This window comes from Panthera leo, chromosome D1 (genome assembly GCF_018350215.1).
Source record: "Panthera leo isolate Ple1 chromosome D1, P.leo_Ple1_pat1.1, whole genome shotgun sequence".
NCBI lineage: Eukaryota > Metazoa > Chordata > Mammalia > Carnivora > Felidae > Panthera > Panthera leo.
In genome coordinates this window covers 98,310,622-98,325,810 of record NC_056688.1, presented here as the reverse complement: position 1 = coordinate 98,325,810, position 15,189 = coordinate 98,310,622, and the positions used below count along the sequence as shown (strand labels likewise).

The following is a 15,189-nucleotide window of genomic DNA, read 5'->3' as shown; positions in this document are numbered from 1 at the left end:
CCAGAGACAGGACACAGGCAGGGCCCAGAGACTTGGCCTGGCATTCCCAGGAGGCTCTTCAGATGTTGGATCTATAGCTGAATGCTGTTATCCATGTATCGTGGAGGGTGGTGGTGGTGGGAGGTGGTGGTGGGGGGGGGGGTGATGGCATGAGTGTATGAGGTAAAAAACGTTGATCTCATGAGCGTATACAACTGAAGTACAGCAAAACTTTCGAATTCTCATATTTGGTCTTTTCTTTTTAAAGTCCTGATGCTCTGAGAAAATAACATGGCCTGTGCCATGTCTATCTCTGAGACCGTGGACCAGGCCCCTGATCCTCAGCCCTGCCTGGGTCCTTGTAAACTTCCTTCTGCACACGGTGAGGCCCCCAGCTTACTCCGAGGGTGCTACGGTTTGTGCCCATTCTAGGAAGGTGAGGGCGTCCATGGGAGTTCTGACCTTCAGTCCCAAGGGTCACGTGGCTCCCAGTTCACGTAGCCCTGGGGTACACAGGGCTTTGAAGGCCTCTTCCCACAGAGACCCACCACCCTGCCTCCCTCCCTCAGCCCCTGGGAACCGTCCCCAGGCTCACCTGGTGGGGGACAGGCAGCCTGGACAGGGGGCTGAGGCCCAGCAGCGGGGTGGTGGCCATGGCAGCGGCAGCAGCCATGGCTGAGGAGGCGGCCAGAGGGTCCACGGGCAGCTCCGGGCTCTGCTCCTGCTTCACCATGACGGAGCACAGTTTGTGTCCCAGCACCCATGCTTCCTGTTCCACGTCTGGGAAAGGGGGCAGGACCAGGCTCAGGGGACTCCCCGAGCAGAGGGCTCTGCCCCCCTCCTCCCCCTGGGAGCTCCTCTGGACTGAGATGCCAGGGAATGGAGGGCAGCAGGCAGGCAAGGGCAGAGGGGGGTGCTTGTGACATAGGCTGGGGCCAGAAGATGTGGGGCATCTTCTTCATTCAGCAGCTCACACAGCAGGTGTGGACAACAGATCTGGACCCCTCCTGACTGGCTGTGGGACCTTAGGCAAGTTGCTTAACCTCTCTGAGCCTTAGCTTCTTCATCTGTAAAAGTGCCCGGCAAGAAGTAAATGTTCAATAAAAGCTAGCTATGGTCACTACAATGGCTGCCATCCAGAGAACATCTGCTGAGCACTGTGCTAGGCGCTGGGGACCTAGTAACAGTCACAAGCAAGTTTAGGGCAGCTGGAATGGAAAGGAAAGGGGAAGATGGGCCAGACTTACAGCTGTGACTTTGTCCTAAAGGTAATGGGGAAGCACTGAAGGGTTTTAAGCGCACTCAGATTTGTAATATCAAAAAAAAAAAAAAAAAATCATTCTGCGTGTGTGCATGCATTGATTGGACTGACTGCAGGCAAGACAGAAGCAGGGAGACTCTCAGCAGGCTGGTGAAATAGCCCAGCGAGAGAAGATGAAGCCTGAGGAAAGGAGGCGACAGTGGGGATGGAGAGGAAGGGACATATTGGGGACAGATGTGGAAGGGAGAATCCACAGGACCTGGTGATGGGGGTGGGGGTCATGTTGGTGGTGAGGTGTGATGTTCAGGTTTCCCATGGCAGTGTCCTTTTCCTGCCCACTTAGTGGGGCTTTGGCCTCACCTGGACCACAGGGCTGGCAGGCATCACCCCTTTTCCTGATGAGTGTCTACAGTCCTTCACCCTAAGTCAGCCCTGCCCACGGTGGCCCCAGCAGGCCCCAGGCAGTGGTGAGGTGAGGCGCAGATCTGGGGAGCCAGTGTGCAGGGAAAGGGCGAGGGGGCTTTGGCCTTTGGGGCCTGCTGTGGGTAGGGAGAGGGGTCAGTGGTGCCTGGTCCCACCTCAGAAACGAGGCCCCACCCAGCTGGGAGCCTAAACGCCCTGGCTCTGGGCCACAGGCTGCCCCAGGGCTCCAGGAACACCCACAATCTTCCCAAATTACAGGGCCAGTTGTCCGGCCTCCGGGAAGCTGCCCCTGCAAAGGGCCCACAGACAAATTGCTCTAAAAATAGACTTGGGGAGGCCAAGGAGCTGGGCTAGCCTAGCGGGGGTGGATGGAGAACCTGCCATGAGAGGGGGTCTGCCCCACATGCTGCCTTTCTCCAGGGTGGGGCCTAAGGACTAACTGACATGACTTCCAGAGGCTTGGCTGAGAGGCCAGGGCATGTTGGGAAGCTAAGACCTCTGCAGCCACAAGCCCTGCAGCCATTTAAAGCCCAGGTGGTGGCCCTGCCCTCAGGGGTGACAGGAGTGGGGTATAACATCCCATCTCTGCCCCTGGGGAATCTCAAAGACCCTCAGAAGCAGCTAAGTGCAGCTCTTAGCCCTCTATATATATGAACTCATTTATCCCTTCCAATAATCCTATGGGGCAGGCACTATTATTATCATCCCCATTTAATAGATAAGAATATTAAGAAACTCATTCAAAACCATTGTCCTCTGAAGCGAAAGAGGAATTAAACGTTCATTGTTTTAGTCCTAGGTTCTAGCCTAGTCCTATTAAACAGGACTTTTATATGCACAATTAAAATGGCCACTAATTCTTTTTACATATTATGTACTGGGCACTAAACTGGGTACTTTAGGTATATGTTTAAAAATTCTGGCCAGCGTTTTTTTTTTTTTAATGTATGTTTATTTATTTTGAGAGAGAGAGAGAAAGAGAGAGCAAGTAGGGGACGGTCAGAGAGAGGGAGAGAGAATCCTAAGCAGAATCTGCAGAGCCTGACTTGGGGCTCGATCCCATGAACTGCGAGATCACCACCTGAGCTGGAATCAAGAGTCTGACAGTAAACAGACTGAGCCACACAGGCGCCCCCCCACCCCCACCCCAAGGCCAGAATACTTATGGCACATATGTTATCTTCATTTTATAATGGAGGCCCAGAGAGATTAAGCAACTTGCTCAAGATCACACAGCAGCTAGTGGAGGCATCAGGATGCACACCAAAGCCTGTTTGGGTTCAAACCCAGTACCCCCTGCTGGCCCTTGAGCCAGAAAAATGTGGTGGCGAGGGTGTGAGGTTTAGTATCAAGGAGCTTGCTTGCTCCCAAGTCCCTACTATGCATTTTACTGTGTGTGTGACCCAAACAGCTTAGTTTTCCTGAAGCCTCATTTTTCTGATCAGACAAACGGGGATTACGATAAAAGTGAGAAGAAAAAAGTGTGAGATAAAGATAAAAGTGTGAGAGATAAATGAGATAATTAACATGAAGATACTTTGTAAACCACACAGTACTATAGAAATATTTATAGTTATTCCCATTTGTAGATGAAGAAACCGAGGCTTTATAGAGGCTAAGAGATGTATCCATGATCACCTAGCCAAATGTGACAGGGCCAGGACCACCTGTATTTGAGGAAACATCCAAAGGGGCCATTTCTAGGTGGGGCACAGTCTGGGGATGTCCAGTGTTGGTTACCAGACAGGAGGGACTCAAAGGGCCCTTTGCTTAAACAGGCAGGACGTGGTGGTGGTGGTGGGGGGGGGGTGGTTGGAGGGGAGCTTTAGGGAACTATACCTTCGGGAATAAAACTAGGGTGCAGACATCTCTCCCAGGCAGCATTTCAGAGGACAGTGAAGTATCAGAGGGTGGCAAGGTTCCAGAGTCTCAGAAACTTGTCCACATTTATGGCTTAGTTCCCCCCACTGTTTCCTCTAAGTCAGTGGTTCTCAAACCCAAGTGTGCATCAGAATCACCTGGAAGGCTGGGCCCTACCCACATGGTTTCTGATCCAGCAAGTCTGGGCGGACTGAGAATCTGCATTTCTAACAAGTTCCCAGGTGACTGCTGCTGGTCCAGGAACCACCCGTTGCTCACAACTGATCTAAGCCAGCAAAACAGCCTTTTGAGAAGTGCCCGTATGGGTTTGATATGAGCGAGCACCAAAAGGCAGGAGGCCGAACTCCTCTGAGAGGTGTTTGTGGGTGACTCCCCCGTGTGCCTCTGGGAGTCTGAGCCTGAAGGCCTCCCCCACAACCCCTCACAAGCTTCCTCCCCTCCTGGGCCCGTGCTGTCCTTAGGTCCTTCTACCCTGTTGTACCTTGGGTGGTGTCCTCCATCTTGATGGGCACAAGGGGGCTCTGAGGTGCCGAGTCACCGCTCAGGGAGTAGCTATGCTCAGCCTGGATGCCTGGTGTGGGGGAGTCCAGTTCCATGTCCAGTAGAGGGCTCTTCTCGTCCAGCACAGGGTCATCAAAGAAACTGCTGAACAGGTCATTAGAGAAGTCCTCCATGTTCTCCGCGAAGTGGTCCAGGTGCTCAGGGAAATGCTAGGGAAGGAGGAGGGAAGCAGGGACAGTGAGCTTAGCCTGGGAAGGGGGCACAGGTGCTGCTGTGCTGCCCCCCACCTCAGGCCTGCTACCACCACCGCTGTCAGTGCAACCTGCCCGTTATTCTTCCTGCCATCATTAATGCCACCGCCATTGCCACCAACCTCCCCACTGCCCACATCCTCAGGACCAACTAGTATCATTTGTATCATGACCATCACCGCTGTCACCACTTCACCTTCACCACCACCGTCTCCACTGCCACTTCCAGCCTCACTGTCGTCATTCTCAAGAGTGAGATGTGGAGGGCGTAAAAGCATTCCTGAACAGGTGACCGGATGCTATGCTGTAGTTCTGGCTCTGAGACCTTGGCTCAATCACTCAGACTGCCTGAGTCTGTTTCTCTGTCCACCCTACTTCATGGGAAGACTAAGTAAAGAATGTGTGTCTATGCCAGCACGTTTGCATCTCAAAGGCAATATTAATGACTTCTGTACTATCTTTTTGCTAGAGTGAAACGTGGTGGGATTATCAAGGCTTCTACTCCCCTCATTAGCACAGCCCTGCCTGTCCTCACGCCACCAGACTCTCCCCTTTCCAAGACATTCCTTCTTTATGCCAAGAGATTAGACTCTGAAGCCATGTTGCTTGGGTTCGAATCCTGACCTTGATACTTCTAGCTGTGACTCAGTGCTGTTCAAACTGTGGGTGGTGACTCATTAATGGGTTGTGAAATCAATTTAGTAGGTCACAACCAGGATTTAAGAAAAAATAAAACAGAAAAAATAGAAAGTATCAGAGTGCACTACACACAGTGAAGTTAAATACCTGTGAGGTTTTCATCTTGTCTTTGTGTGTGTGTGTGTGTGTGTGTGTGTGTGTGTGTGTGTGTGTGTAGGTACTTGGTAATGAAGTGAAATATATTTCTCAGAAAACAAAAGTCTGAAAAATACTTGTCTCTGAGATCTTGGGAAAGTTAATTAACCTCTCTCTGTTTCATTTCCTCCTTTGTACAGTGAGACTGATAATAGTTTGTTAGGATTGTTGTAAGAATTTTTAAGAATTTTTAAAAATTATTTCTGAGATAGAGAGAGACAGAGCATGAGCGGGGGAGGCTCAGAGAGAGAGGGAGACACAGAATCTGAAGCAGGGTCCAGGCTCTGAGCTGTTGGCACAGAGCCTGATGCGGGACTCGAACTCATAAACCGTGAGATTGTGACCTGAGCTGAAGTCAGATGCTCAACCAACTGAGCCACCCAGGCACCCTAGGATTGTTGTAAGAATTAAATTGATACATATAAAGCACTTATAATGGCCCCTGGTACATAATAATTACTCAACAAACTTTGCCTCTTATTATTAATAAAGCACCCAGTGGCTAGCACATAGTAGGTGCTTATTGTTTTTCTCTCTAAAGAATTATAAACATGTAAGGACATGCTCCTGCTGTTCATTATTTACTGACTGAATGAATTTGCTGGTGGGTTGGAAGAGATGGTGGGAGGGGGTTGCTTCAGGCCCTGGCATCCCACCTGGTGAGTGGTTAATGACTGGCTTCTGGGGGATTGGTTCAAGGTCTGGAGCTGTTGGCCCTTTCTGGCGTGGAATACTCAAAGCCTGCCCCAGTCCTGAAGGGATGAACAGAGAAGCCCTCTGAGAATAAGGCTCAGAGCCACATGACCATCTGTGCAGTCAGATGGACTTGTTTTTGATTCTAGCCCCATGACTTGCTAAGTTATTCGCTTCTCAGTGCCTCAGTTTCCCTATCTGTAAAGGGGAAATAATAGTTCCTATTTTATAGTGTTGTCATGATGATCAAATATTTGTTGGGTGCTTAATATTCACCTTATAGGATTATGAGGGTAAAATAAGTACATATAACATTTATATATAGAACACATATACAGTGAATACATATAACAGGATGGTGCCTAGTATGTAGTGAGTACTCAATGGTTATTAGCCATTATAAGTATGGAAATTGCAGTTCCTAAAAGCCTAACTCCAGGCCTGAGCTGAGCTGAGCTGAAGAATGATCAGAGAATCAAGGACAAAATAAATGTGGAAAACTATTGACTCAGGTACTCTCCCCTTTTCCCAGTTTGCCAGAACTTATCATCACCTTATGGTTTTGTTGCGATTTTAACTTTCCGAAGTACTTTCATATGCACAATTTTTATTTAATCCTCACAATTACCCAGTGAGATAAGGAAGTTGCGTATTTGCATTTGACGGATAAGGAAACTGAGGCCCAGGGAGTCAAGTACAACGGGAAAGTGTCCACAACCCCTCATTGCCCAGTCCTTTCCCAATTGTAGCAGACATTCTTCTGTTCAAGAATTGCCTGTTTGCCAGACGGAAAACTCCCTGAGGCACGGTCTGTATCTTGTTCCCCTGCTGGATCCTAGCACCTGGCCCATGATAACCATCGGTGGAGGGACAGGTCCTTGTTCCCCAGAGGGCAATGCCATCAGTAGGTCATTTATCTATCAATGTCTGGGGTGAGACAGAATCAGGAGGTCAGAAGCATCAGCTAAACACATCTCTAAGAATAACTGTGATCCTACACTAAGGCCGTTTACAGGGCATCCCCTCCCCACCCCCTCCCGCCAACCAGACAGCCAGCCACAGGCAGGACTGTGCTAGCTATACCCTCTGCAGGGCCTGGGCCAGCCCAGCTGGGGGCGCTTTGCCCCTGCTCACTCTTCCAGGGTCTCTCAAAGGCCTGGTGTGGGGCCCAGTGGGAGGGGGTTGTGAAGAAGGGAGGACAGTGAGTCAGTGGCTAAGGTATTTCTCCAGCAGCTGCTTCTCAGGCGATAAGGGTTTGCCAAGCCCTTTCCCGGGGCCTGGGAGAGGAGAAATACTTTCCTCCAGTCTGGGCTGGGGTCCCTGAAGGCCTTGGCTCCAGGCAGAATAAGCCAGGTCCTTCTCAGAGACCCCTTTTGGGGTGCCCACAGGAACCTGCTCAGGGAGCTCAGCTGGCCCCCTTTGGTGAGCAGCCCCCACCCCACCTGCTGGAAACAGCAGCCAAGGCCTAACAGGATGGAGCTTCCAGAAAATGAGAGCCAAGTGGAAGGGGAGGGCGGCCAAGGGGCAGGCAGGGTGGGGGTGGAGGACACTCAGAAAACCCGGTCCTCTTTGCTCAGGGCTTCCTTATGTGATGGTCGGACCTCTGGTGGCAATGGTGGGCATGTCTCATCACCTCCAGGCCAACTTCCTGCTCATGCCAGCATGCCAGAAGGGACTGGCAAAACCCTTCAGAGGGTTTTGTAGCCTTACTTCTTCTATCTGGTGCCTGATCTGTCAAAGCAGCTCAGTTATGGTTGGTTTATATCATCAATACATTAGAAGCAGAAGGGACTCGAGAGCCCATGGTCCTCACCTCCCATTCACACCCCCATCTGCCAGTGAAGAAAATGAGGTCCAGAGAGAGAAAGCCACCTACCCAAAGTCACAGAGTTGGCAATGTTGAGGGAGGGGTTCAAGCCCACTCTGGGGACCTCAGGCCTCCTCAGCTCCAGCATGCCCATGTTTCCCCCAACCACACCCAGCTCTACCCCTAATTCACACGCTAAAAGCTGAGGTTTCAGACTATCTGAAGGAAATTATTGCCCCGGGGAGGAAGGAGGGTTAAATTTATGAACATCAGGGGGTCGTGGGTCAACGTTCAGAGGGGGGACAGGGTTCTTTGGGGGTAGGGGGTGAGCGTTCTGGGGTGCCTTGCCAGGCAACGGGGATGGGAAGCCAGAGAAGGAAATATTATGATTTGTTTCCCTCCTCGTTAAAGACTTTTTCCTACAGTCATGCCAATACAAGCTCCTTCTCGGAGGCCACGCGCAGTCAGCCCCGGCTCCTCTCTCTGCTCCTCCCTCTCGGAAGATTGGTATCGCACTCTCCTGCTCGCACCCCCGCGCATACGTCTCCTGGCAGCACCCAGCCCGGCAGCCAGGTCTCGGGCGCCTGCCCTTTAAATTTAAATAAAGAAGGACCCGGTGCCCCCAGCCGCGCTCTGCGGGCCTGAGATTAAGGCCGGCGCGCTGTGGGGCCGCCCCGAGCCGGAGTCCGGCGTGCTCATTGGTGGAGCCCACGGAGCTCCTGGCCAATGGGAGGAGGCTGCGGGCAGCCGGCGGCGGCGGCGGGGCGCAGGCGGAGGAGGGTCCCGTGCTTCGCCGAAAGCCGGCGCGTGGGAAGGGCCTGCAGCGCGAGGTCCGGCTGTGTGTCCCTTTCAGCGCTTGGGGCCGAGGCCGGGATGGCTCCTTGGAGCTTCCAGGTGGGCCCAGCAGCCCCGCTGTCCCAAGACCCTTATCGGTTGCACGGCTCCTGACCCCGCGCGGCGAGTAGGGGGAAGTGGAGAGGGAGGGTCTCCCCCGACGTCCCTGGCTCCAAGGGAAGGCCGGGCACCAGTCCTTAAGCCCCTTCACCGATCTTCCGGCTCACCTCCTTCCGTCCCTCTTGGAACAGTGCTATCACAGGGCGCACTGATGGGACAACGCGGTCTCGGTCCCTGGTCGCGGGGAGTGGCGAGTGGGGACGCTCCTGGGGCGGTAATAGGACCATCTGAAGCTACTCTCAGTTCCCCTCCCGTAATTCCCCCACGGGGGTCAATGCAGAGAGACGGAAAAGCTCTGGGGGTGCAGCTGTCTGCTGAGAGAGTGTGTGGGAGAAGGTTCTCCCTCGACCTGGGGCAGCCTCAGAGCACTCACTTCCCTTGGCCCCTAGCCGGGTGGTGCCTGCACCCCCTGTTCCTGACTTCTGCCTCTCCCCTGGCCCGCGCTGATTCAGTCTGTGCTTGGGGAAAGGAGGGAGGAGACCGGAGTGGGTCCAGGCTGAGCTGTGGGATAAGGAGTGGGGGGGAATCCCAAGCCCGGACATTCCTTCCGAGAGAGTGAGCTCTGGAGAGAGATGGGAGGAGAGTCCTCTCACATTTCCCTCTTCCCTTCCCCCGCAGGCTGGGCCCACACGCGCCCGCCCCCGACCCATACATTCCCGGACGGTTACTTGCCTCGTGGTCACTAGAAAATCGACCCCATTTCAAGCTGAAGGGCCACCAGTCTGAGTCAGTGCTGTGCCCTGAGTGTGTGTGTGTGTGGGGGGGGGGGGGCAGGGACGGGGAAGGGTAGGCTCAAGAGAGAGCAGGGAGGGGAGATGGGCCCCTGGGTATCCAGTTGTCAGGCCCTCCTTGTCCTTATGCATCACCATCCAGGCATTTGGGTGTCCCTTTCCCAGAGCCGGAATCAAAGGCTGTCCTTTGAAGGGGAAAAGGCCCTGGACTCAGACTCGGGATGCGCCCCCCCCCCCCCCCCCCCAGTTCAAGATCCAGCTGTGCTCTGAGACCTGGGCAGGGGCAGGTGGTATCTCTCCTCCAGGCCTCAGTTTCCCCATCGGTTATAGACTGTGTTCCTATTGGGGCAGGGGTGGCAGGCAGGGACAGGGTGAAGTGAACTAGTCTTCAGAGAATGGGCTCTTTTCCTCTGCCCTGGCCTCCCTGGGGACTGGGAAGGGATGCAGCCAGTTCTCCAGTCCCTGGAGCCAGTCCCTCCCTGAGCTTTCCTGGCAGGGGGGGTTAAGGGGGGGTGCATTGTTCCAACCTCCAACCTCACTCTCATCCCCCGTTCCCCACAGGCCCAGGGACGGCGGCTGCTGAGGTTTCATATTTTCCCCCTACCGAACTATTCACCACAGAGCCCAAGTCCAAATAAGCAGAAATGCTTCCCTCTGTGTGCATGTGTGTGCATACGTGTGGATATGCTACACAGACGTGGGCTGTGGGGTTCCTTCTTACATAAGGAAACACCACTTCTCCGACACCACCCGCTGTAAGATCCACACCCATGGGCACATTCCACGTACAGCCTGGGGCAGGTCCTCTTTTGCACATACACACGCTCATGGGCTCACCTAGGCTGACACTGGCAAGCACCAACACAGGCCCCAAGTGGACACACTCCTCAGACGTGATCAGACAGACACACAGTGTCCTATGCAGACACACATATGCACGGCCACCCCAGGGATGGTCATAGACGTAGTCATGCACGCTCTCACTTGAACACACACAACATCTCACACCACCACAGAACTAAATGCTGACTGCGCCAACCCACATGCCTGAGTCATATGACCCCCAGCGAGGGAGCTCTGGGAGCCCCAGGCTCGCCTGGGGCTGGGACAGTGAGGGCTGGGACTGGAGGAGGGGCAGGATGGGAATGGAGCTTTTCTGTGAGTGTGCTGGAGGGAGGAAGGGAGAGAGGAAAGGGCAGGCTGGCATCCACCACAGGCTGCTTCTGTGCAGAGCAGGGCCTGGGCGGGGGCACGGTGTGTGCATTCTCTCTAGCCCCCAGCCCCGTTGGTCTGGCTCTCCCGTTCCCTCTCCTGACACTGGTAACCCTTCCCTGCCCAGGCCACAGATGCCTCAGGAAAGTGGAGAGCTGGCCTGCAGGTTCCTGGCCAGCCCCTGGCATCTTCTGACCAGGCAGCCCATGTACCGTGGCCCAACCCTGGGGTTAGTGCCAGGTGCTGTCTGGGCAGGAGGAAGCGATGGCAGTGAATGCCGCCGCCCAGGGCTGGGATTAGCTGTGACTGGCCCCAGTGAGGGCACGGCAGCCCACGGTCTGGCTGCTGGAGATGTTGGTCCATAGGCAGTGGCCAGAGGATCCCTGTGGGACAGCTCAGGACACTGACAACTAAGTGCCAGGGCTGGCACTGGGGACCTCTGGAGAATAAGGGTGTCTAATCACATCCATTTGTTCATCACTTCTGCATTTCTCCAGTATTTACTTAGCACCTACTACGTGCCCAGCCCTGTGGATACAGAGATGAACAAAGCCTAATTCCTGCTCACAAAAGACTTTCTGACTAGTGATGTGACTACCCTGTTTATGAAGGTAAGCTAAGGCTGGCACTCCGATCTGTCTCCTAAGCATTCCCCACCTCCATCAAGAGGGATCTTCTAACACAACATGACTGTGTGACTCCCTTCCTCAGTGTCCATCAATGACTCCGTACTGCCCTTAGGATAGTTTCCAAGTGCCTTAGTATAGCTTGAAACGATCCAGCCATACTGCTTCTGTGTCTTGTTGTGTCCAATTCTCATGTGTATCTCCAAAGCCTAGCATTGGTCCCAGCACATGGTAGGTGCTCAGGCGTTTGCTGAGTGACTGACCGATGGACTGAATGAGTGGGTGAATGAAGGAATGTGCCAGTGAGTTAATGGACTGAGGCCCTTTTTCTGTAGCTGAGCCTCCAGGAATGACTGCCCTGAATTCCGCTTCGGTGCCAGCTTGCTCCTGCTCCAGGCAGAGTTTCCATGCTCCTGGACTCCTTCCCTCGGCTCCTCCCTAGTGGGGCCTATTGTACCCATTTTCCAGGTTATTTTTTCCCAAGGCCTTTTTGTTCTTAAGCCCCAGACAGACCAGGTACCTGGGGACCACAGTCCCCTGCTTAGTGCTGGAGGAGCTGCCCCACGGTTTGGTTCGGCCCAAGAATGTCAACAGAGCCTAGTGGCCACCTGGCCAAGCTGTTCTCCCGGCCCCTGGCCAGCTGGAAGGCCCTCCTCAGCTGGAGCCTGCCACCCGGCTCTGGCTGGAGTTCCCTTGGCCTCTTCCTCTCTCCAGTGCACTCAGCATTCGGCCTCTGGCTTCCTCAGCTGTCCTGGCCTGTCTGAGTTGTCCTCAGGTTTTATTTTTGGAAGAAGCTACATTCTCTCTCCTTATTTACTCCAATCCTTCAGGGAAGGTGTGGGACCCCTGGGTTCGGCTGGAGATCAGGCTGTGGCTCTAGCCTCTGGGGTTTGGACCTCTCTGGGACTCCGAGGGAGGGGACCTCCAAAGACTCCTGAGCCATCAGATGCTTCAAAGCCAATTGCCTCTGTTCTCCTTCCCCCACCCAGTGTGTGACTAATGCCTGCCCTTGCCCTTCTTGAAGAGCCCCACGATAGCCAAAAAAAATCATTACAATTTTCGAGCTGAAAAGAATTCTGGCATCATTAGGTCCGCCCCCTCTTATTTACAGAGACAATGTAGTTCAATGATTAAGAGCAAGGGAGGCAGACAGATCTGGTTCTAATCTCGGTTTTGCTACCTACTGCGTAGCCTTGGGCAAGTTACTTAACCTCTCTGAGCCTCAGTCTCAGCTGTAAAATAGGGGTACGTCTACCTAACTACTAGGTTGCCGTGAGGATTACATGAGATGATATTTGTAAAGTGCTTGATACAATGCAGCACACAGAGAAGGGTCTCACTGAAGTGTAGCTGTTGTTATTACAGAGAGAAAAACTGAGTGCCAGGGAAGGAGCAGACAGGCTCAGGATCACACAGCTTGAGGTAAGCAGCCATTTTCAGAGTCTCTCCTCTGTCTCTATCTCCCTTGCAAGGAGAAGGGAGGGGCTGGCATCAGCTCCAAAGAGGAATCTCCTTGAGTCAGTTGCTTGGGCAAACCCCTAGGTCTTCTGTGTTGGCCTCCACCCGCCATGCCCAGGCCCTCCTCCAGGCTAGGGGTTTCCTCCATGCCTCAGGGGCCTCGTCCTTGCTCACTGAGAGTGAGGGGTCTGGGGAGGAGACCCCAGCACTCAGCCCCAAGGTGGACCTCAGGCCAGTGGGACTCTGAGAGGAGGGGGGACTGCTGGGTCCTGACATCACAGAGCAGAGAAGCTGGAGCCACAGCCTTGCGGGCCAGCTGGGGCTCTTCCAGAGCGTCCAGATGTCTCAGGAATGTGCTGAGCTGGGAACTACCTCGCTCCTTCCCTCACCACCCCCAACCCTTCATCCCCTCCTATGCTCGCTCAAGCTCTGCCTCTGCCCCACCCCCCTCTACCCTTTCTCTTTCATCTCTCCCTGAGAGGGCCTCCTGTCCATAGTCCCTCTGGTGCCTTGCCATAGTCAAGCTTCCTCTCAGCCCTCTAAAGGGGTCACGGAAGGCAGGAGTCCTTCCCCTTCTGCAGACCCCATGGGCTGACCATGTGGGGTGGGGGGAGATGGGAGCCTGAGCTAACTGGGAGGGGAAAGTTCTGAGCAGATAGTGCATGCCAGATCCCGAATGTGGAACTGATTTGCAGCTCTGGGAGAGGAAGGGGTGAAGGCCTTGGGGCAGCAGAGGGCAGGGCTGGGCCTCCTCTCTGGGAGGATGATGAAAAGGGCTCTGGGCATCTTGTCCCAGTTGATGGCTGGGAGGGCCAAGGAGGTGAGGTGCCAGGCTAGGCTGGCCTCAGAAGGAGGGCTCAGATTCTTTGAGACCCCTGGGCACAACAGGGACATGGCTTACCTGAGAGTGGAGGGTCTTGAGCTATATGAGGGGTGGGGGAACTCCATTAGGGCCCTGGGGTTAGGCCAGGAGGAAGGGCATGGTTCACAGACTGGAGCTCTCAGCTCCAAAGAGAGAAGCCTGTTCCTCTGCAAGGGTGGAGTTGCCTTGGGCCTGGCCCTGAGGGCTGGGGATGATAGAGCCTGATGGGAACTGGTACTCCTAGCCCAGTGTGCAAGTCACATCGGGTCGCGGGATGGAAGTCAGAGGAGAGAAGGGACCTGGGGTCAGCTGCTGCTTCAGGCTGCCCCAGACTCAGGGAGGGCTCACAATTCTTTCTCCCTTTGGGGAGGGTCCCTTATCATCCAGACAGGCTGACAGCTCATTCCTAGTGGACCCTAGACCTCCTAGCACTGAGACAGTTCAGAGTTGCTGGGACCACCATTGTGTCCAGCTCAGAAATATCTCCCACCTGCTGAAAAAACTCCCAGCTCCTAAGAATGGTATTCAAGGTCTGTTATAAATGAGTCTCAACTTACCACTATAGATGGAGCCCCTCATCTTTCTCTTCCCTCCATCCTAGTTGGATGAGCACTCCTAGCTCCTCGAAACTGCTGTGAACTCCATTGCCATAGGGCCCTTGCTTATACCAATCCTTGTGTCTGGAATGCCTTTGCCCTTTCTCTCTCCTCATTCCAACTACTATCATCCTTAAAGCCCAATTAAAATGTCACTTCCACTAGGAAGCCTTCCTTGACTGCCTACCTGTACCAACTGTTGAACCACCATAGCACTTATAGACTGTTGGGTCACTGGCTAATATCATGTCTTGAACTCTAAGTAGGGACAGTGGGACCCATCTCTCCTTCTAAACTTTCACCTCCTTGAGGGTAGGATCCAGGATAGAGTTCATCTTTGAACCCTCTGCTGGGCGTCACACAGGGCCTGGGATATAGTGTGCCTAATAATAATAATAATAGCTAATATTTATGTCCTAGGCCCTGTTCTAACTCCTTCCATGTGGTATATCATTTTATTTTTCAGAAGGTAAGTTAGCACCGCCGTTTAAAAGTTGAGGAAATTGAGGCACAGAGGAGTTAAGTAGCTTCTCCAGGTTCATTCATTTAGCAAAAGGCTGAATCAGGATTTGAAGCCAAGACTTGATTGCAGAGCTTGTGCTCTTAAGCACACATGAAAACACGGGTTGTTGAAGGAATGGATGATTTTCTGCTGCCCCATCCCAACACCTAGTACAGGACCAGGTACAATATACAGCCCCAAACTCCATGCACCGGGTCCTCCCTTGGGGCCCTGATGTAGCTCATCCCTGGCCATCTCTCTCCTGAAGCCCAGAAAGAGCCCTGAGAAGGGGTCTGGCATCTTTTTGCTTTACCCAAAAGAGCCTTCCGGCTCCAAAGAGGTCAGACAGATAAAAATATAAAATCCCTACAACCAGGGCTCATCACAGGGATGGAGAAGGTGGGCCATTCCTCCAAGGGCTGTCCAATGCTGGGGGCCTTCCTTTCAGGCCATGACATTGACAATCAGAATAAAACCAGCAGTAGCAACTATAGTTTATGGAGGATTTACTACGTGCCAGGCACTGTGCGAGGCTTTATCTAATTGAATCCTTGTAAGAACCCTACGTTCTATGGTCATACTTTATGGTTGAGGAAAACAAGCTGGGAGAAGTTAAGG

At 53.4% G+C, this 15,189-nt stretch overlaps 1 protein-coding gene and 1 long non-coding RNA gene across 5 annotated transcripts in view; one reads left to right on the top strand and one right to left on the bottom strand.

Annotated features, from left to right (window-relative positions):
- The window catches only part of CREB3L1 (cAMP responsive element binding protein 3 like 1), a 34,930-nt gene that overhangs the window by 11,874 nt on the left and 7,867 nt on the right, over positions 1–15,189 (bottom strand). Inside the window, exons 2-3 of the mRNA XM_042905625.1 lie at positions 4,026–4,254; positions 575–759 (exon numbers count right to left, since the gene is read on the bottom strand). Of these exons, the coding sequence (XP_042761559.1) occupies positions 575–759; positions 4,026–4,254 (414 nt within the window). The remainder of the gene's footprint in view (positions 1–574; positions 760–4,025; positions 4,255–15,189) is intronic.
- The window catches only part of LOC122200156, a 37,700-nt gene continuing 30,927 nt past the window's right edge, over positions 8,417–15,189 (top strand). The window contains exons 1-3 of one of the 4 annotated variants that reach the window (XR_006193736.1): positions 8,417–8,524; positions 11,025–11,138; positions 12,519–12,575. This is a non-coding gene — a long non-coding RNA (uncharacterized LOC122200156). Of the gene's footprint in view, positions 8,525–9,245; positions 9,329–9,973; positions 10,071–11,024; positions 11,139–12,518; positions 12,576–15,189 lie in introns of those variants that run through there. The other 3 variants (XR_006193735.1, XR_006193737.1, XR_006193738.1) reach the window with 3 other exon arrangements.